This window comes from Saccopteryx leptura, chromosome 3, assembly GCF_036850995.1.
Source record: "Saccopteryx leptura isolate mSacLep1 chromosome 3, mSacLep1_pri_phased_curated, whole genome shotgun sequence".
NCBI lineage: Eukaryota > Metazoa > Chordata > Mammalia > Chiroptera > Emballonuridae > Saccopteryx > Saccopteryx leptura.
Window position 1 is genome coordinate 360,538,328 of NC_089505.1, and position 20,638 is coordinate 360,558,965.

The window sequence follows — 20,638 nt, forward strand, 5'->3', positions numbered from 1 at the left end:
TTGTTGTTTCTAATAATCTTTAAAATAATTTCATGAGATAGGTGTATTAGTCTGCTTGGGTTGCCACAGCAAAATATCCCAGACTGGGCTTGAACAACAGAAGTTTATTCCTCAGAGTTCTGGATGCTAGAAGTTCAAGATCAGGACACCAGTATAGTCAGGTTCTGGTGAGGACACTCTTCCTGGCTTGCAGATGGCCACCTGGTCACTGTGTACTCACACATGGTAGAGAGAGGATGCAAACTCTTTGATATCTCTTCTTTAAGGACACTAATTTCATCATGGGAGACTCCATCGTCATGACCCAATTCCCTCTCAAAGGCCCCATCTCCAAATACCATCACTTTGCAGTTAAAAGTTCTGTAGGGACTCACCCACCTAACCTTGAACCCTCCAAGATTTGGATTGGGGAATTTGAGCTAAAAGCCCTGAGTGACTGTCTCTTGGATGCAAACACCAAGAAACTATGAGTAAGTGACTTGCGCAGACACGAAGGAATGCATGTGAATGGGCTTTAGAAAATTAGCCTAGAGGTTCTAGATTGCCCCTTCCTTTGGGCTTGTTAATTAGCAAAAGAAAAAAAAAATGTACTGACCCAAATTAGCCCTTTTTCCATGTCAGCAAAATGGCCATTAATCATTCTTTCCCTTTGTCACCTAATCTCCTTCCCTTGTAATTCTGTTACCCTTTTTCTGCTTCTGATCAATAAAAACTGGGGGAGAAAGAAATTCAGGAGATCTTCTTTGCCTTCCTTGGCAGGCCTTCCCCTCTCCCTCTTAATATAAGTTTGTGTCTTGAGTGGGTTTCTTCCACATGACATTGGTAGATCCCAGCGGGCTAGAGTACTACAAACTTCAACATACAAATTTTGGGGAAACACAATTCAGTTCATAGTACATAGTAGTATTATTAACTCCATTAGTAGGTATGAAAATGGAGTCTTATTGAGATTAATACACAAGAGAAAAAGCATCAAAGGGTAATGGTATTCAAAGGCGAAGCTCCCTGTAGTTGTATGAATGCCTTGTGGGCATTTTTACACACAGCCATGTATGTTCCATAGTCACAGTGCTGTTAGGTTCTGGAATCAGACAGCCAAGTTCAACTCTACCTTCTGCCATTCACTAACCCCGGGACTATGGGCAAGTTACTTAACTGCTTGGAGTCTCAAGATCCTTATCTTCAAAATGGATAATTCCTAACCTCATCAAATGAGTGTGGGCAATAAATGCTCTAATACATGTAAAGAGAGTGCCAGAGTGCCTGTCACAAAGCAGACATCAAATGAAAGTTAGAACTCCAAGAATATACAAGATGTTCAATGCAACTGTCATTGTTAGACCAGACTTAGACTTCAATATTCAACAACTTAAACTATTATTCATTCATGTTAAGAGATATTATGTAAGTATAAAACAGAGTAAGATAGATTTGTGTTGACTTCCTGGCTTTTCTCCTGTCCTTACATATTGTGTGACTTTAGGTACACAATTTAACCTGTTTCCTCATCTGAAAAAAAAGATAAAAACAATACCTATTTCACAGAATTGTCACAAGGGTTAAATACAAGATGCTTAAAATATTCTCAGGCACATAGCAAAGACATAATAAGTATTAGCTATCATTATGTTATGATTCCTTTTGTATAAAAGGAAGAAAGGCTAATTGACTCGTTTATGGAAAGAGATACAAGAACCTGCTAAATCGTTATTTCTGGGGAACAAGGATCAGACGTAGGGAGGCATGTTTCGACTTTCCTAGACCCCTTCTGTACCACAGGAAGCAAACCAGCTCCTAAACTATGAGCTGTCTCTTGTCATGCCATGCCCTCTTCTCATACAGTGAAGGCAAGGCCTGAGCATGGCTGAGTATTCTCCTCTACTGCGAGCCAGGCCTGATGGGGAGTCAAGACCCCAGAGTACAGCAGCTAACAGATTTCCATTCCCTTGGTAAACAGCCACATCCTTGTGGTCAGTGATCTGGCAAGATACACGTTCACTCCTGGCCCGCAGGGGACTGCTGGGAGCCCCTGGGAGAGAGATCCACAGCGTTCTGGAGTCCAGGTGAGTATATACTTGGACTCTTACTCCTGGTGCCAGGCACTGAGCTCTAGGCTGTGCTCCCATTGGATCTGGCTCTACATAACTCTTCAAGGTACTTATTCTCCTTTTGCAAATAATGAAGCAACGGCTACTTATTACATAACTTGCCGAATAGGGCACAGCCCATACTTGGGCTCAATCTGTCTCCCGAGACCATCTCCTTTCGTTTTGTCTTTGCTTTCATTGGCTCACGTTCCCTCTCTAAAAATACCTGTATGCTCTGCTTTGACCAGTTATTTTCAACAAGTTTGTTTGACCAGCTTTGTAGTCTTGGCTTGTCTCAACTGGCTTAAGCAGTTTCAGGGGAAGAGCAGTTTCCAGCTCTGTGAATAATTAACGAGTTGAGTTTGATCTCTGGCCTAAAATTGACCGCTGAACTCGATTGTTTGCCCTGAACAAAAGGACAAGGAACATGTCCCTATCTTGGCACTCTTCAATGTCTGGAGAGGTAGGGAGGTCAGGAGAATCATTCTCACTGTGTCCCCTCTGAGAGACGCAGGCCACTGCCCAAGGCCACAGGGTTGAACCAGACTTTGAGGATGGTAATCTACTCCACAGAGACTGGACATGGTTTGGAAATTAAACAGTCTCAGGTTTAAGTCCTTCTTAACTGTGTGACCTTGGGCAAAGTTACTCATTCCCTCCTGCTCTTCCGACGATGTCATTTGTAAATGGCTGTGACAGTACTTACAGGCACTAAGCTAACATACTGCAGTGATATTAACATACTTCAGCAGTCATCAACCAATCCAAACACGACCTGGAGAGCTGCAGCAGAGAGCCAGAGGCCCCAACTCTGTAGGCCTGGGCCTGTTAGTGGGATGGTGGGAATATGGGGGGAGTGTCCTGGGACAGTGGCTAGGAAGGTGGGGATACTACGGTGGTGAGGGGTGGGTTTCAGAGAAGCAGCTATTTATCAACTGATATGAACATTTTAACAATGGGTACAGCTGTATAAATAACTACAGGATGAGTATGGGTCCTTGGCAATGTGAGTGTATGTTTCTAGGGAATTTCACCTTGTGCTTGGTGCTGTGAAAAAACCTTTTATTTTCACATGATTCCATATAATCTCCCCAAACACTCCAGAAGGTACTAGTTCAGGCCTACCTTTTTTTTTTTCAGATGAGGAAACTGCCTCTCTAAAAGTTACAATGGCTAGTAAGCAGGAGAACACTGATCCAGGTTCAAGCTCATTGGCTGTCGAGCCAGACTCATACTCACACTGAGAGAGAGAAGGAAATTCTGAGCAGTAATGCAAAACTCAACTTGAGAACACGGGTCAGGAAGGATGAATAAGAGAGTCCTCAGATGAGGTCTAAAGAAGCCACTAGATGCACAGAGTCCTTGGGTAAGCCTGACATTGAAAACATTTATCCCACTCGCGCTGTTCAGATGGGATAAAACATTAACAGAAGATGAATCTGCGTAAAATGGAGACAGAGGTTCTTTTGCTGTGTTCATTCCAGCAACTTTGGTATGGTGCCCGAATAAAAAGTTACAGTAACAATCAAAGCTTCTTGCACACGGGGCTCCTGACTTCCCTCAGTGCTCTGTCATCTCCCAGTCGAAGTGCTCAGTTTCTTGCCTTCATCAACGCGCTTTTGAGAGTAACAGGGAGCACTGAAGAAGATCTAAGTCTTCAACTTCCAGCAGTGCTGCAGAAGTCTGGAGAGAAGCCCTTGTGATGATGTAGTCTGGGAAATGTCTGCCTACCAGCGTCACTGTTAAGCAGTAACAGCACTGAGTGGCTCAGGAGTCGGGTTAACTGTGGGGCTGAATCTTGTTTGGTCCATTTCACAGCGCAGCGATCATGGATGAGTCATAACTTCATCTGTAAAGTGAGATTTATAGGGACAAAATCCTAGGTTATGCTAGAGATAAATGAAATCCCATCTGTAAGGTTCCAATCATGGAGTTTGGCATGTAGCGTGTGCTCAATAAACACTGTATTTCCCCTTTTCTCTGAGGCTCAATTCTGACAGCTGTTCAAGGAACACAGTACTAATAATATCTTAAGGAAAAGATGCAAAGATCAAATATAATAATCTATGAAACATGCTTTGGAAGTGTATTACATCACAAATGAGTGTTGTCATTGCTGGAGATGTCCTCTTGCCCCTAACTATATATCCCAGTTAAATATATCATTCTCATTGTCTTAGTTACTGCCAAGTTCCTTCTGATTCTTTAATGTGATTTCTCTAACAAGCACACACTATTAAATCATCATTTATACCTCTGTACACAATTTCTGCTTTCCTAGTGAGCCTAAACTCAGGGCTCTGGAGGCACCAGAGAGGTAGTAAACACTTGCCTTTCCAAAGCAAAGGTGAAGGGCGTGACAGGTGTTCAAAGGAAAGGTTGGTATGAAGTGATGGGGTACATTGGTGAAAATATGAAGCTTTACGTATTGGCTCCCCCTTCCCAATAAACCCTCAATTTTGGGATTTTAGTCAGAAAACGTATTCACGGTTGGGGATTAGAATCCAGACATCTTTGGGGAGGAGACCATTAATTTGTCTACCAAATCATCTTACTATATGTCATCATAGTACAGTTAGGAATGTTTGGTAAAGTTTTAGTTTCAAATATGTGTGTGTGTGTGTGTGTGTGTGTGTGTGTGTACATATATATATACACATGTCTATATATACACATATATGTATACGTGTGTGTGTATGTATACACACACTCTGTTCTGAAGCAAGAAAGAAATCCCTTGCCGGGTTTAGGAAGACAAACAAGAGCTGGGACTCTGGAATGTACCCTGCAATGGGGAATGATAGGAAGTAAAATCGCAACATAAGCAGAGGCTGGAGTGTGCTGGCCAACAGGCCACAAGAAGACCCTTCGATTTAATCCTTAATTGGCCTTTCATTCTAGCGAATCTGCTTGGGTATTTGAACTTATTTTATATTAAGCACATGTTATTTTTGAAATATTAAAAAAAAAGGTAATAAAAATGACTATTGGAAGCCACTAAGGATGGAAAACACTCTAATTTACGTTTTTAAAAGAAGGATAACATTGGATACCTTCCACCACTATTTTCTACTGTTTGTTCGAGTTCACAGATTGGACTCTCAAATTCGCAAGGCTAATCCAATAACCAAAGGCTGAGAGAATTAGAATGTCTATAACAGAATAAAATTGGTAAACCACTGATTTGAATTCTTGGTGATACCAATGAGACTAGCTCAAGTGGCAAAAAAATAAAACTCTCATAGAAACTCAAACAACAATATACCTCTGAGTAAACAAACATTTTCAAACACTTGAGGATGTTATCAGCATTACTGTAAATTGGCCCAATCTTTCATAGAGAGCCATATGGCTGTTCCTATCAAAATATCAATTTTGCATAACTTTAAATCCAGAAATTTCACTACAACAATTATATCCTTCAGAAATACTCACATATGTGCCAAGAGCAGGTATAGCAAGATGTAGTATCATTTCTAATTAGGCAACACTGGATATAGTTTAAATGGGCATCAATGAAAGAAAGCATCAGTATGAAACAGAAGCTTTATACAATGAAATACTTGAAGAGTTTAAAAAGAATATTCTAGACACCTTATGTACTAATATAAAAGAAAGTTAATTTATTGATGAGTAAAAAAGTGGCAGAATAAAATGGACAGCATAATCTAGTTTTTACAAACTGGGAAAATATATGCAGATATCATATTTGAATATTCATAGGAAAAAACTTAGAAGGAACACACAACACACTCACCCTTGAGAACACTTGTTGAGGTGGGATGGGTTAAAGAAGGCAATGGACGATGGCCTTTCATTCTAGCGAATCTGCTTGGGTATTTGAACTTATTTTATATTAAGCACATGTTATTTTTGAAATATTAAAAAAAAGGTAATAAAATGACATCATTAAAAATATTCACAGGCTTAAAGGGCAGGCGGAGACGGGCACTGCCCAGGGAGGTCATCGAATAGTTACAGCTTTATGAGGATGTTAGTGCCTGCGCCTGTCCGGCTGTCGGGGTGGGGCCCAACCAGTCAGATGAAAGGATGCACGTGGCTTGTTGGGGTGTGTGTGTGTGTGTGTGCATGTATGTTACACATATACTTATGATTTCCCCCAAACACTGAAGGCCAGACAGCATTAATCATTAAAAAACCAAGTGTTTCATCATTGAGCAAAATCTGGTCAAGTTTGGCTTACCCTGCTCCAATCTGAAACGCACCTGTGAGATTCTGGTGTTGAGTCATAAACACTGGGCAAAACAGAAAAAGGGGAGATGGGCAATGACCCCAAGCACTCCCTGCGCATGAAACTCCGTGCCAGGACTACTGCGGAGTGGTTTCTGCGTTTTCCACGGACTCCACAACCGCACGAGGGAGGTGATGCGTTCTCCCACTTTACCAATGAGTGTGCTGCAGCCTGCTGGGCCAGGTGAGGTCGCCTGTCCCGGGGACACAGAAAGGGGAGGCGCTGGGATGACAGTCCTGGGCCTGACCCCAACACCAGCCAGTGCTTTCCACAAGGCCCACGGCTCCCTGGGAACACAGAGCAGCCCCAGGCCTCACCGTCCTGGCCCGGCTCAGAACCGCCCAGAGTCAGCCGGACAGCTGTGCCCAACAGAGCACCATGACTTCAGTCAAATCGATAGCCTTTCACCGTTTTTGCTAACGTACCCCAGTTGGCTGAAATCTCTATCAGCGCTATGGAAAAGACAGAAAGAATGACTAAGCACTTTATAATACTTGTTCTCACCCCCCCCCCCTTCCCCCATCGTACAACGATAGATGTGCATTTTACCCCTAAAACAAGCGGTGGGGGAGATGGGAGCAGGCTTATGTCAGAACCTTCCCCTGACAAGACCTGCTCCACTCTCCCCAGGAAGTCCAATCTGACCCCTTTCCCGTCCCCTTCCCCAATGGGGGGAGGGGGACAAATTGAGTAAAACTCTTTTGTATGCTTCTATAATGATGGATGCATTTGTCAAAACCGTGGAATGCACAACACAAAAAGGGAAACCTCATATAAACTATGGCTGACAATGATGTGTCGATGTTAGTTCATCACTGGAAGCCGCTGACCTCACTGAGACCCCTGCTGATGGCAGGCAGGCTATGAGCTTGGAGGGGGTATGGCAAACTCTGCGTTTGCCATTTAATTCTGTGGTGAACCTAAAACAACTCTAAAACACAAAGTCTATTATTTTTTTAAGTACGACAGTGATGTTGGCACAAAGAACTGCCACCATTTGACGCTTTGTGACTTTATGAACAACCTTCCTCTTTGTAAAATATGAAACAAATAGACTCCATTAGGATTAAGTAGGATAAGTCATGCATATCCACTGAGATACAGGAGAATTCTCTCCATGGACTGGCCAAAAGGCGAGCCAGGCAGCAATGAGAAATGTGCTCTGGTATGGGGGGAAAACCAGTGTTGTCCTGGCCAGGAGTTCCGTGGCTTAGAGAATCCTCTCAATACGCCAAGGTTGCGGGTCTGATCCCGTCAGGGCACATACCAGAATCACCAGGCAATGCACAAGTGGAACAACAAATCGATGTCTCTCTTTCTCATTTTCTCCCTTTCTCTCTGAAATCAATCAATAAAATAAAAATTTTAATCAGCGTTCAAAAATTTAAATATAAAAAACAAAATTGTAAATACTTTTTCTAAAATAAAGGACACATTAATTAACTTACTCCTATCATCACCTTTTTTCCTCATCCGTGACCCAGATTTCGTTCTAATATAAGATCATCACAAAATTTGCCAATTAAAAAAAAAAATTTTTTTTTGCGTTTAGTCCCTACTTTTTCACAGTAAAAGCACTCCCTAAAATTCAGTTATTATTATTATCCTTATTAACTTTTTCATATTTACTATGGCATAGGAATCAGTACTAATTAGTATTAATTAATTATAATTAAGCAGTGCACCTAGCAACCTCTATCCAAACACCTCAAAGATAGAGTTGCACTGAGACTCTTGTCCTGGACTCCTCCTGCTGGAGTTGGGTGTACCATACACAAACAAGCAGATCCAGGGCCCTCCAGTGGTCAAGGGACCTCTCGAGGTCCTCTATCATATTTGTGGCAGAGCCAATCTGGCCACATGCCACACCTAAGTGCCCCCAGGTGACCTGTGTTTACATTGTCTCAGGGAAGGCAAGGAACAGCCCTATGGAGTAGGCACTCTTAGTAGCCTCACTTTTTAGATAAGCCACAGTGGCTTAAAGAAGTTACTAGCTTGCCCAATGTCACACAGCAAGTCAGGGCAGAGCTAGGATTGGAAGCAGGCCTGTGTGACCTGACCTTGGCCTGAAGGGGGAAGTGGAGTCACAAAAGGACAGATGGAAGGGCAGTTTGAGCAGGGATGGGCAAGGTGCTCAGCCACAGGGAGGGTGGGCCTAATTACAGGGTAGTGAACACTGGCCCCAGGCTTGTCATTGTTAAATCGTGATAAGGATGGACAATCCCCCCTGTCTGAGAGTTACCTCTCCTAGTCTACCTGCCTCTTCTAGCTTCCCAGAGTCAGGGCCTGGAGAGTTGCTGCAAATCCCCAGATACCGCAGCACCCCAGAAGTTGGGGCAGAAGAAGGCATTCTCCACAGGTAAGAAGGGAGAGGTGGCCACCAGGGCGAGAGTGGTCAGATGACCTTTCAGCGGAGGGACCACAGCCTGGGGCTTTGGAGACCAGCGATCCTGTTCCAGGCCAGAGCTGTCATTTATTAGCTATGTGACCATGGACAGATCACCTCATTTCTCTAAACCCGTTTCCTCAATTACAAAATGAAAATATTAGCATCTGTCCAGAAGGCTGTGTGATGACTGAAATAGGGCAGTGTGGGCAAGGTGACCTCATCACTGTTAATAATCCTGCAATTAATCTCCCTCTCATCCTTCCCTTGGCTCTCCAGCACTTCACACCTTCAGAGTTCTCGGGAAATATTTGAATTAATGAGTAAACATAATAAGAAATTGTTAAACATCTCATCTACCAAAGATCAAAGCTCAAGAAACATTAGAAACACTACAGCAGTGGCTTGAACAACTAAAGTGTTAACTAGAGTCATCTCTTTCTTATTTTACTAATTTCTTGTATCTAGCTAAGAAATCCTCTAGGATGAAAGGAAAGAACCCTGATCTCTACCAGACAGTAATTTTTATTTATTTTGAATAAGGCTTCTGAACACACAATAGCCCAAATTTTCTCTAGTTAATCAGAATAGGTATTGATCTGGGCTTTATGGCTATTGTTTCATTTTGTGCTCACAACATCCACTTGAAGTAGATACAATTATTATAGTCCAATTATATTATTGTATATTATATATTGTTATTTTACAAACACAATTGCAATGGAGAGAGTTAAGTGAGTTGACCACTGACACACGGTACACTGTACAGAGAGGAAGTACATTTTTTCAAGCAAGTATATAACTTCTCCCAAGGTTAATTACAGGCAGAGCTCAGAGTGGAAATACCCAGGTAGTTTGACTGTTAAGTCTTAACCACTATTCAATTCTGTGTGCCTAGGTCAGACCCTCTCTCTACCTCCAGTTTGGCTCAACTGAGATTCCTCAAAGTAATAAAGTTAAAAAGAATGCCCTGAATATCAAGATCACCAGACCTTAGGAGTTGATGACATCATTGTACAAGTTTCCCAGAGAAAGGAGCTGCGAGCTCATCTTGATTCATTTACGGCCACACTCTAACAGGGCACTAGAGAAGCTACTACAGCAGTGGCTGGTGTTGGCCAGCTGAGACAATGAACTGTTCCTCAGTCACGATTCCAGGGCGATGGCAGACAGGCTGCTAACCCCCGGCTTCCTCTGACCTCTGCTCCCCTCCAGCCTGGCCTGGGCCACTTCGCCTCTCCCTCGTAGCTGGCAAAGGCTCAGCTTCACCCTCCACTCCGGAACCTGCCTGGCAACTGAAGCCACCAACAGCATTAGCAGTACAACCTCTTGTTCTGGGTGAGGGGAGGATAGTCACCATTTGCTCTCCCTGTCCAATCCCTCCTACAAACCATGGCTGTTTTGCTCTCAGCCCACAGTCATAGCATCAACCTGAGATAATATGAGGGTTTTCTAGTCTACCAAACCCGAACCCCAAATTCATTCACTTACTCAGCCTTTCCCATGAGGGTCTCTGCCTGGTCCTGGGTCAAGTGTCAGAGATGCATCCATGAGTTAGACAGCCTGGTATGGAAGGGACCCCCCCTCCCCCAAAGAAGACACGACTACTGGGTACTGGGCTGGAGCATGAAGCAAAGGCATCTTGAGAACACTCAGTGTCCACTCACTTACTCCCCAGCCTTCCTCCCTAAATTAATGTAATCTCACCCACTCTGCAGTACCTGCTTTCTCCTCTACTTCCTTCAGAGCTCAACATAAACCCTTCCTCAGAGAAACCTTCACTGACTCCTATTTTTAAGTGAGATGAGGGGAGATGGAGAGACAGACTCCTGAATGCACTCCGACTGAGATCCACCGGCCAATCCCTGTCTGGGGCCCAGGCTCAAATCAGCTGAGCTACCCTCAGCGTCCAGGGCCAAAGAAGCAATCGAGCCACTAGCTGTGAGAGGGGAAGAGAGAAGGGGGCGAGGGAGGAGAAAAGAGGCAGATGGTCGTTTCTCATGTGTGCTCTGACCAGGGATCGAACACAGGGCGTCTGCAGGCCTGGCCGACACTATCCACTGAGCCAATCAGCTAGGGCCTACCTTCACTGATTCTTTGATGGAGAGGGGTCCTCCCACATACACCCTGTACATTGACTTTACTGCACCGATAACAACTGTAATGAAATGCCTTCTTGCCAAATTTCTTTTTGGTTAGTGATCTGCCTCACCTGTTTGAACGTAACTTATACGAGGCCAGAAACTATGGACCTGGTTGACCTTGCACATTAGGCACTGGCAATTCGGGAGCCTCCCAGTTAACTACCTTGTGAATATTAGGTGTATTAGTTATATCCCATTCTCCGTCATTTACACCTTCAGGGTTTTTTTTTTTTATCCAATTTCTCCATCAGGAGTACTCCAATTAAGCCTATACACATTTACTTTGTCTGAAAGCCTACCAACCATCAGCATTTACAGGGCCACTTTTTATTATTATCTGTCCTCTACGTAGGAGTGAAATTGATTTCCCCTTCGAACCATGCTCAGGGGCAGGGACTATCTCTGGAGCTTTCTGTTTAATTTCTGTATGTTCTAATACCTGGGCGAGGGCTCAACATCTTCTACCCCTTCACACACTGTACCCTGTTGTGACTGCAAATGGACACTAATCATTCTTGCATCTACTCTGCAGATAAAACTGCTGTATTTGTTCGATCAGCAGTTTTCCCAGTAAATTCAGTACAAAGAAATAAAAGCCTTTCTGCACATACTCTGAGCCTCTGCATTTCGAGCTTGCTTTAAATGCTTTCAAACATGTTTTTTCCTACACTAAGCAAGCTCAGCCCTCTTAGAAGTGGGACCCCAGCAGCCTCCACCAACATCACACCAAAATCACCCAAGAAATGCACACTCCAGCCTGGGCATCCCTCCTGTCTTTCGTGTGCAATGAGAACCATGGCAAAGGACTCCCACACGAGGGGTAAGGGTCTCACCGCTCTTGAGCTCCTGATAGCCTTCCATTCAACTTTCTTCCCATTTAAAATTCTCACAGGAGTCTGATGACAAAACTCAGGCTTTTGAACCTCAAAGGACTGTGACGGCATTTTCAGGTGAAAGTATGAGGTGCCCCCCCACACACACACAGGAGTCCCAGATGCGACATCTATTCCCTTTACCACCTGCTGGCACCGGCATCCAGATCAGGCCAACAGTGCCACGCGATCACACCTGTCCACTTCCGGTAATTAAATTACTCCCTGAGCTCATTCTATTTGTCTGGGACTCTAGAAGATGCAACATGGGTCACTGATACAAATCCTGTATCTCCCCAGTGTGGATTCCTAAATGTGTGGGTGGTTTCCAGCAATGTTTGTGTTAATTCTGCATATCAATGTGTACTGAGAAAACCTGTATTCGTGAGACATTTTTCATGAGCACCCACAGGGTAGAAACAAATGGATGATTCATTCTCACACAGCCAGTGTAGGGAAGGTTCTCGGGCACTAAAGAATTCATCAGAATGTTTACGGAGCAAGAGAAAAGATAAGAACTGCAGTTAAGCCAAGGAGCTTGGATATGGACCAAAAATGTCCAAAAAAAAAAAAAAAAGTACACAAATGGAATTATAAATTCAGTTAACCCTAATAGATGGTTTATTGGAAACCCTCATAGCATTTTTCAAAAGAACTTGACAGATTTGAATAAGATATATTGAAGAGGAAAGGGTTTAAAAGATGTCAATTGATCTTTTATTTAACTAAGCACTGCCCTTCATTTTGAAGGAAATGATACATTTTTAAATTGGAACCTCCTCTACAAGAAGTGGTATGAGAACATAACATTGATTGAACACATACAATTTCCAACACAAATAAAGTTTACATGATTCACTAGGAAAAAAAATACATGTAGAATTTACTGTGTTAGTTAACATAATTCTCCGTGGGTTACAAGTGTTATAGCGAAAAACAAAACAACATAATAAAAAGTTGAATAAACCAGTCAAGTTTAGTTACCCTGATTTAAAAAAAAAATCATAAATAAAATATAACTTCCCAAGCAAATCCATTCAATGACTATGATCACTAGATTCTCTTCCAATTCATAATAAAAACGGTTAGGCAATCACACAATATCAAAAGTCTTTAACATAGTGGATTCCATTTTGTTAAGGAAAAAAATAGAAAACAAGTAGTCCTTAAATTTTCTTCTCTCCATAGCGTATGTTGTATAAAATTAGAGTTTTGCTTCCAAAAATATGTTTCCAAGTGGTTGTGGTGTTGTCTAGTGGTGCAATTCGGGTCCGAAGCACCAAAGACATGACACATTTAACCCCTGAAGGGCCATTTTTCATAAAAACTAAAAATGTCCTTACAGGTCTGGAATAAAGCCTTCTGCTAGGCATTTTAGTGCTATAAATTTACTTTAAATTAAATGTGAAATAGGAATTACAAAAGGTTGAGATCTTTCAGTACAAAAAGTTGTGTGGCTGAAGTTGTGGGTTCCTCTGACATACACAAGCAGTCCTAATAAAATAGTGGCTCAAGTAGGAAAATAGAATCTGTCTGACTACACTTAGCCTCCGTACCGGGCGGGTGTCCTGCTTCTCCCTGCGGGAGCTTCTGAAGAACACTGGAATCGATATTTCTCTCCTTCAAAGAGCATCTGTAATTCAAAGGACAAAGCAGTTCTCCAGTCTTAATCCTAAGAAGAAACAAAAATTATTAAATATATATATTTTAAAGTGCCAGATGTAGCCATTGCTGGGGATTAAAAACTCACTTATCCACAACACTGCCATCTTGAGGAAGGAGCCAAGAGTTGATTCGATTCTCCATTCTTGGAACCTTCACTGCTTGGTTGTTGTTTAAACTGAAGCTTCGTAACACTACAAAAACTTCTGCTGGACTCACCGCTCCTCGGGATTCCATATTGTATTTCGCATCTCCGGTACCCCGTAACAAAACGCTTGCTTTCCACGGGGAGACGGCACCTGGAGAAGATCCATTTCCTCTTCTAACTCATTTTCAAGCCCTGTTATCAAAAACCTGTTCTCTAGAGGCAGCATGCGATTGTTGGTGGAGATCTCACAGGAGTTCTTCACGTTGAGACTTCTCACAAAAAAGCAGTTTGTTTGCCAACAACAGATAAGTCACTGCTACACGTCAGTGTGACCGGTGACATTCACTTTCCGTGTGAAGGCAAAGGAGGGAGGCGGATGGGGAAGTGGAAAAGAGAGCCGCTGGCTACCCAGCGCTACTGGACTGGCTGTGCTGTTCCTTCTTCCTGCTGTCTGCACACTAGTCATGACTTTGAGTTTTCATCAGTGCGTTAAGCAAAAAAGGAAATCCAAATCTGTTAGGTAGGGTAAGCTCTCCTCGATGTCTCTGCCCACTTGTTTCTCTCACTCTGCTTTTCCATGAGCAAGAGAACATAAACGCAAAGTGGTGAGATTTACTAAGGAAACCAGAGCTACATTTTCAAAAGGGAATGATGTGTCCCCAAAGTCACAGTCTGGGGCTAAACATGGTTCACCTTTAACAAAGTGACAGGACCATTTTGGCAATCCCTGTTCAAACAGGGAACACAGCTAATGCCCTCGTAATTAAATGTCATGTTGAGGTGCTATAAAGAATGAAAAATTATGGCCTCAACTGCCAAAATTGGAAAAAGTATACAAGAAAATCCTTCAAGTTTTGTTGCCTTGATTCACATCTCCAGGCGGGAGACCCAAGGATGACCACTCAAGTACGATTCTACACCAACTGTACGAATTAGATTACCAAAGGACGTGTTCAGTGTCATCTCCCAAGACTTCCAAAAGGAAGAAACACTTGACTCAATTTTTGAGACAGCGTTAGCAATGCCCATGTGCCTTAGAGACGCATTCTGAAATCCAGGGCCCATATCATTAAAGAGCTCACATGAGTCCAAGGAACAGGTTATAAAAAAATTTTTGAGCCTCAGAGTAAAGCAAACTGTAGCACAGCAACGGATCCAAACAGTATCTGCCAGCCTGCTGCCAACAGATCCCACAATCACTAACCTGTGCTTTAGGACTGTCACCAGATTTGGCACTGACTACACCAGGTGGCATTTGTGACTGTTGTCAGCTCTCTTGATAAAGACTCTGAAGGGATGTTCTCCAAGCAACAAGGAGACCGCTGAAATATAACAAGACTTTGCATCTTGAATTAAGCGTGCATCAAGTGTGGCTATCAAAATAAATACTTTATCATTGATCTAGGCCTCAAGCCTAAGATTTTACCAGCAGCAAAACAAAAGTGACAAAGATGGAGCAGTGAGGGAAAATTAAAATTCACAGGACTACCACCAAAGCCTAACAATTTAAAAAGGTTATCTTCACTGTTCAGGAAAACGAGGTTTGGAGGGAGGCGGGAGTGATTAACTATATAATTCCTGCCAGGACAAACCTGTTTGGCTGCTTCTGTAGTGGATACTTTATGGGCTAGCACCAGCCAATCCCATGTGTGACCTGCAGATGAACACAGCCTAGCAGGTTTAATTAGATCAGAGACACAAAAGGCTATTCCCTCCTTTGATAACAAATAACACAGCTGTAAGTGCCTACAATAGCAGGCGAGAGACAAAGACAGCCAAACGCAACCATAATTGAATCCTTCCCCGGGCTGGCCCATGACAATGATTTACTTGTAACCTGGGAAGTGGCTGGTGGAGCAGGAGGTGGCAGGAGACTCAGCCAGCTCCAGAAGATGAATTACCTGGGGATGGGGAGGAGGGAGGTAGCAAAGTCTTTGTTTTGCAGCCCAAGTTTACTGGACTCTGTTACACTTCACAGGCGGCTGCTCGGTTTTGGTCTGCTGCTCCCAGACCTAGTTCTGGTTTCTGTAGGCTTTCATCCCAGGAATCCCATAAAATAAGTCACCCAGCCTTCTGGATCCCACACACAGCTCCACAGAGGTAGGAGAGATGTGGCTCTCTGCTGGGCACAAACCCACTCTGGCCTTAGTACAGGGCATCCTCCAAGCCCAAGGCAGGAGGCAATGGCAGGAATTGGTACTCGAACTTTTCTCTCCATCCCTGCATGCATATTGAAGGGTTGATTTTAGACCCAGGTCCAGCAGGGATTTAGTGTCAGGTATGTCCACAGTTTGCCCCACCTCAGAAAGAAGACAGACTGAAAGGGCGGGCCGGAAGTGCCCCCAGCCAAAGTGTTCCTACCTGCTCCCTCTTCCTCCAAGATAACAAGCTCAACCCACAGCTGGCTGCTCACTTCGCCAATTCTCCGTTTTCCAAATGGCCCAGGAGCCCAGATGGGGCCCAGAAGGTGGTGGAGGAGGAGTGGAAGGAGGCAGCGGCTGCTGCCACAGCTTCCTCTCACAGCTCTGCACTCGATCGCCCATCAGTGCACCACCGCCTCTCGGTCCTCCTCCTCCCAGCCGGGCGCAGGGGGGCGCTCGGGAGGCGGCGTAGTCCGCGCGGCGTCGCTGTCGCCCTCTTCCGGCTCGGCCGGGTGCAGGTGCATGGCGAGCTCCTGCAGCACGGCTGCACGCCCGATCTGGTCGTTGCGCCGCTTCTCCATGATCAGGTCCTCCAGGCTCTGGAACTCGAGCGTGTGGCTGCGCTGCGCAGAGAGCTGGATCTGCAGCCGGTAGGGCTGCTTGCCGATGCGCAGCTCGCCGCCGATCTTGAACTCCCGCTTGCCGTAGCGGCACCAGGCGGCGAAGCTCTCGGAGTTGCGCCAGCTCAGCTCGCGCTCCTTGGCGCCCACGTGCGCCAGCGCGTTGCGCACCACCGCGCTGGGGCTGAGCGGCTTGTAGCGGTACAGATCGTTCACCACGCGGCCACGCCGGCCCTGGCTCGCGTCGGTCAGGAAGCTGTTGCTCACCTCCAGTCGGTGCAAGTGCACCACCTGGAAGTTGCCCACGTATACAGCCCAGTGCGGGTACTGCGCTTGCGACACGAACTCCACCAGGTCGCCAGGCTTGCACTTGTTGAGCAGGTTCTCGGGCGTGTAGGTGCTCAGCGCCGTGGAGCCTGGCGCGAAGCTTTTCTGGTAGATGCACTCCTCGCGGTAGAACACGGAGCACTCCACCTCGTGCAACCGAGGGTCATAGGGCTGCGGCGGGGGTAGCGGTGGCCCGTCCCCGCCTTTGGGTGAGCCACCGCCATCTGGCCCCTGGGGCGGCGGCTGCGGCTCCACGTCCTCGTCGTCATTGGAAAAGATGTAAGAGACCCCGATGCGAGGCCCTTCGTCCCGGTCCATGCCAGTCGGATCAGCTGTGGGAACTTCTTTATAACTTAGGTGGGTCAGTTTCTCCATCTGGTTGCCCATCACGCTGCGGACACACGTTCACACCGCCAACAGGGGAGAAAGCGAAACCACCACTACGGTCATTGGCACGGGTCCCCAGACAGGGGCTGAGACCACCTGTTAGGAAAAGAAGGCAAGGAAGCCACATTGGAGCCCCTTCGCGTAAGGGACAATTTGTTAAGAGATGGAAAAAAAGGTTCGGGTCGAGAACCTGGAACCATTCTACGGGGAGCTCGGAGATAGCGAGCCTTCCCTCATTTCTCTACCTCTAGGGCCACGGTCTCAGGAGGCCAAGCAACTCAGCTCTACCTCTGCCCCCAGCCCTTCGCCTCGCTCGGGCAAAAGTCCATTGCATCAGCTGCTCCTATCGCTTCCGCCTGCACCCTACCTGCCAAGCCCAGGCAGTAGGGGTAAAGAAGGGAAACTTTACTCCATTCTCCCTTTCCTAATCCCCGTTTTACCCCAGGGCCCTAACTTAACCCCTGAGACGACCTCTACCCCTTTCCCTCACCACCACCCGCCCCCCCCCCCCCGCCTCCTTCCCCGGGGAAACCGGCAAGGATTACGTAGCACGGGCCAGGCAGGTGAGCCACCCTACCTGGCTCACCTGCGGCTCTTTCTCCTCCCGTCTCCCCGCCCTTCCCCCCCGCGCGCGCCCTCTAGATCGGGTTACCTGCGCTAACTCACCCGCGGAGAGGTGGAGGCCGTAGGGAACGGGGAGGCGGCCCGCGTCGTACCCTGAGACTTCTAGGGCGAGTTTGCAGGTGTGGACTCCGCAGTCCCTCCTCTTCTGGCTCGGGCCGCAAGGAGGCTGGACAGTGGGGAGCGATGCATGTCTTGCCCCCTCGGCTACGTAGCGCCTCAACACTTGAAGGTGGGGGGCAATGCTTGTTCACCTCGCGCCTCCTCCCGCCTGGTGGGATTGCTGCTCCGCCTTAGCCGGCTCTCTGGGGAGGTGGGGCTCGAGAAAGAGAAGAAAGCAGCCTGGCTGCCCGGCAGCGGCAGCTCCCGATCGGTCCGGCGAGCAACAAGCGCCGGAGCGGGAGGTACAGGATTGTAGATCCGGCTCCGGGCTCCCCGGGCGGGAGCGCAGCCCCTGGCATTTAAAGAGACAGGCGCTCGCTCCCGGAACCCGGGTCTTTCCCACACCGTGCAGAACCTCTAGGATCCCCGCCCCGCCCCGCCCACCGGGGCCGCGGGGCTCCGCCCAGGCCACGCCCCCCGCGCCGGAGCGGGTTTAAATCCCGCTGGTAAATTCTCAACGCCCTGGCCGAGGCTGGCGCGCTGAGCGTGGTTGTCTGCGCTGGCCGCTGGGAACTCCACTTGCCCTCTTAGAGCCGGGCCTGCTTTGGGGTCGTCGCTGCTGGCACAGTTCGGGTTTTTCCGAGCTGTGGGCTTTAAAAAGAAGTTGGAAGGCAAACCGCCGCCTGCCAGTGTTAGAGATGAAAGAGGGAATAAGAGTTTTCTGTTTGGTTTCTTCTCCTTTTCGCCTCTTTGCCAGAGTACCTGGAGAGGCAGGGCCAGTCATTAGGAAGTAAAAACACCACGTCATTTCTTTCCTAGAGCATGTTTCTTGCCAATGTTCAAAGCAAAGATTTTTTTCTTCGAGAAGTGTGCCAGTTTAGAGGTATTTCCAGAATGAATGCTGTGAAACTTTCAAGTATAAAAAATAAATTCACAGAAAGGAAACAGTATAAAACAGAAGGAAGACGGTTCCTGGGTTCCTGGCTTACCTCCAAGACTAGCGCTGTTTATCATATGTACCACGAAGTTAGCAAGAAGTTGATTTCACAACTTCCATTATTTCGAGTTACTAGTTTGGTAGCAAGAGAAAGTATATACTTGGCTCTGTTTTTCTTGGGGGTAAGGGATGTAGGAATTGCTTGATGGTCCTTAAGACCAAATTAGCAGAGGCCACTGGTAGATATATTTCCTTCCTGCTGATTTACAGAAGGAAGTGACAAAGTGATTGACAGAAGAGTATTGCTTATTGACCCCACCACAAGAGGACACTCCCTCTCCCTCCTCTCCATGCCGGTTTGTGTTTTGTACCTAAGATGTAGGCACGGTGTTCATTGTTTTATAAAAAGATCATGAATCGGAGTGGGGGGGGGGGGTAGAGGGTCGACAATGGACAAGGTTAGGTATTCACTGGAACACTTTAACATTCGCGGTGGCATTAAGAATGCAACTCAAGACCTCCTCTACCCTTTTTTCCATCACTGTTTCTTTAGACTAAGTTTTTCCAGGTAACACTATTATTTATTCAGTGTGTATACCAACCAGTGGAAACAGAAATATACTAACACTACTGTGGTCCTTTTCAGTTTGAGCAGAGAAACAAAATCAATCTCCTTATGTACTTTTGAGCCCGAACAATCAATATTAGCAGGGCTGTGATGGAAGTTAGTCCTTCAGCAAGTCTAGATTCACAGTATCAATTAGAACAACAACAACAAAAAAGACTTCTGTGCAGATTAAATTTAGGTATTGTTTGACCAGTCTTAGACAAGTGTGACCAGATCAATCCCCACCCCCAGCTTTTGATAACAGTGCTCTGGGGGCTGCTGTTGTTACCTGAATGGTATTTTGTCACTACCATGTGAGTTCAGGTAGGTACCCATTTTTCAGGGACAAGTTAAGCTGAGGAAGGCAATGGCAGGTCATCCCGTGTCTGTTAGACTGAAAACCTTTGCTACCATCAGCTGCGGTAGGCTGCTGGGTAGGCTAGTTGGTGATGAAAGAATCCCTAAGACACAGTACTACAACAGTTTGCAGCCAGCACATTGGGGAAAAGATCTAACAAGGAAAAACACTGTGAAAAATACTGTAAACAAAGCCCGTTCAAAATAGAATGAGCCGGACCTGTCATCGCTGAGCAGCTGCCTTGCTCTCTTACTCCTCAAACCTGTGGAATGTTGCAACTGGGCAAAATAACCTTGGGACTGGGCCTGTCGCAGCTCTGTACCCCAAACCAATGTTTGTTATCACTGTAGGGCTGAGGGTTAAAGACATTCTTGAGAATTAGAATCGCTCTGTTAATTTATTGGCACCTAGAATAGTTCCTTTTATTCATCAAGTTGCAGTTAGAGAGGTAGAGAAGCTTTGGGGGTTTAAGGTTGGCACTCTGGCTGCCCTGTGGAGAATGAATGAATGAATGAATGAATGAGAGCGGAGGCAGGTCACAGAGAGGGCCAGGCTGGGGGGGGGGGTGTCATGCAAATGGAGCCTAGCAAGCAAAGGCCAAAGCCCCTGAAAGCACCTTTCCCAATAAGGAGCCACACAGGAAGGACATATTAGTTGAATTTGAATTTTTCATCATCCCGTAGCTCTATGCCCCCATCAGTGACCCAAATGTCATACGCCACACACCTCCACAGAGAAGGCACTCAATGAAAACATGTTTTGTTCAATGACAGTTAGTGACTCACAGTATTTCTGTCCAGAGCAGTGGGGAATAATCAGAAATCGAAGTTTCTACCCACTGAGGCATGGGCACTGACTCTGCAGATGTGGTAGAAATCTCAGTCTAGATGGCTAGCTCTAAGAATGTACAAAATGAGAGCACAAGGGCAGAATTATGTGATTAGGCAATCTGAAACTCTGGCTGTCCCCCGGGCTGGGCCCCAGGTT

The 20,638-nt window shown here is 45.9% G+C and overlaps 1 protein-coding gene across 5 annotated transcripts; it reads right to left on the reverse strand.

The window, feature by feature from the left end:
• Positions 1-12,354: 12,354 nt before the first annotated feature.
• LRATD2 (LRAT domain containing 2) lies at positions 12,355-18,200 on the reverse strand. Of its 5 annotated transcripts, none has more exons than XR_010750506.1 (3): positions 17,693-18,194; positions 13,492-17,122; positions 12,355-13,374 (listed from the first exon to the last, which is right to left on the reverse strand). XR_010750506.1 is itself a non-coding variant. In XM_066379493.1 (2 exons), the coding sequence occupies exon 2, from the start codon at positions 17,024-17,026 to the stop codon at positions 16,094-16,096; it is 933 nt and encodes a 310-aa protein (XP_066235590.1). In that variant the 5' UTR covers positions 17,027-17,161; positions 17,693-18,200; the 3' UTR covers positions 12,355-16,093. The 5 variants fall into 5 exon arrangements, 3 of the variants coding, with proteins under 3 accessions (XP_066235590.1, XP_066235589.1, XP_066235588.1); XR_010750505.1 differs by having other exon boundaries at positions 12,355-13,413; XM_066379493.1 differs by having other exon boundaries at positions 12,355-17,161; positions 17,693-18,200.
• Positions 18,201-20,638: the final 2,438 nt, after the last annotated feature.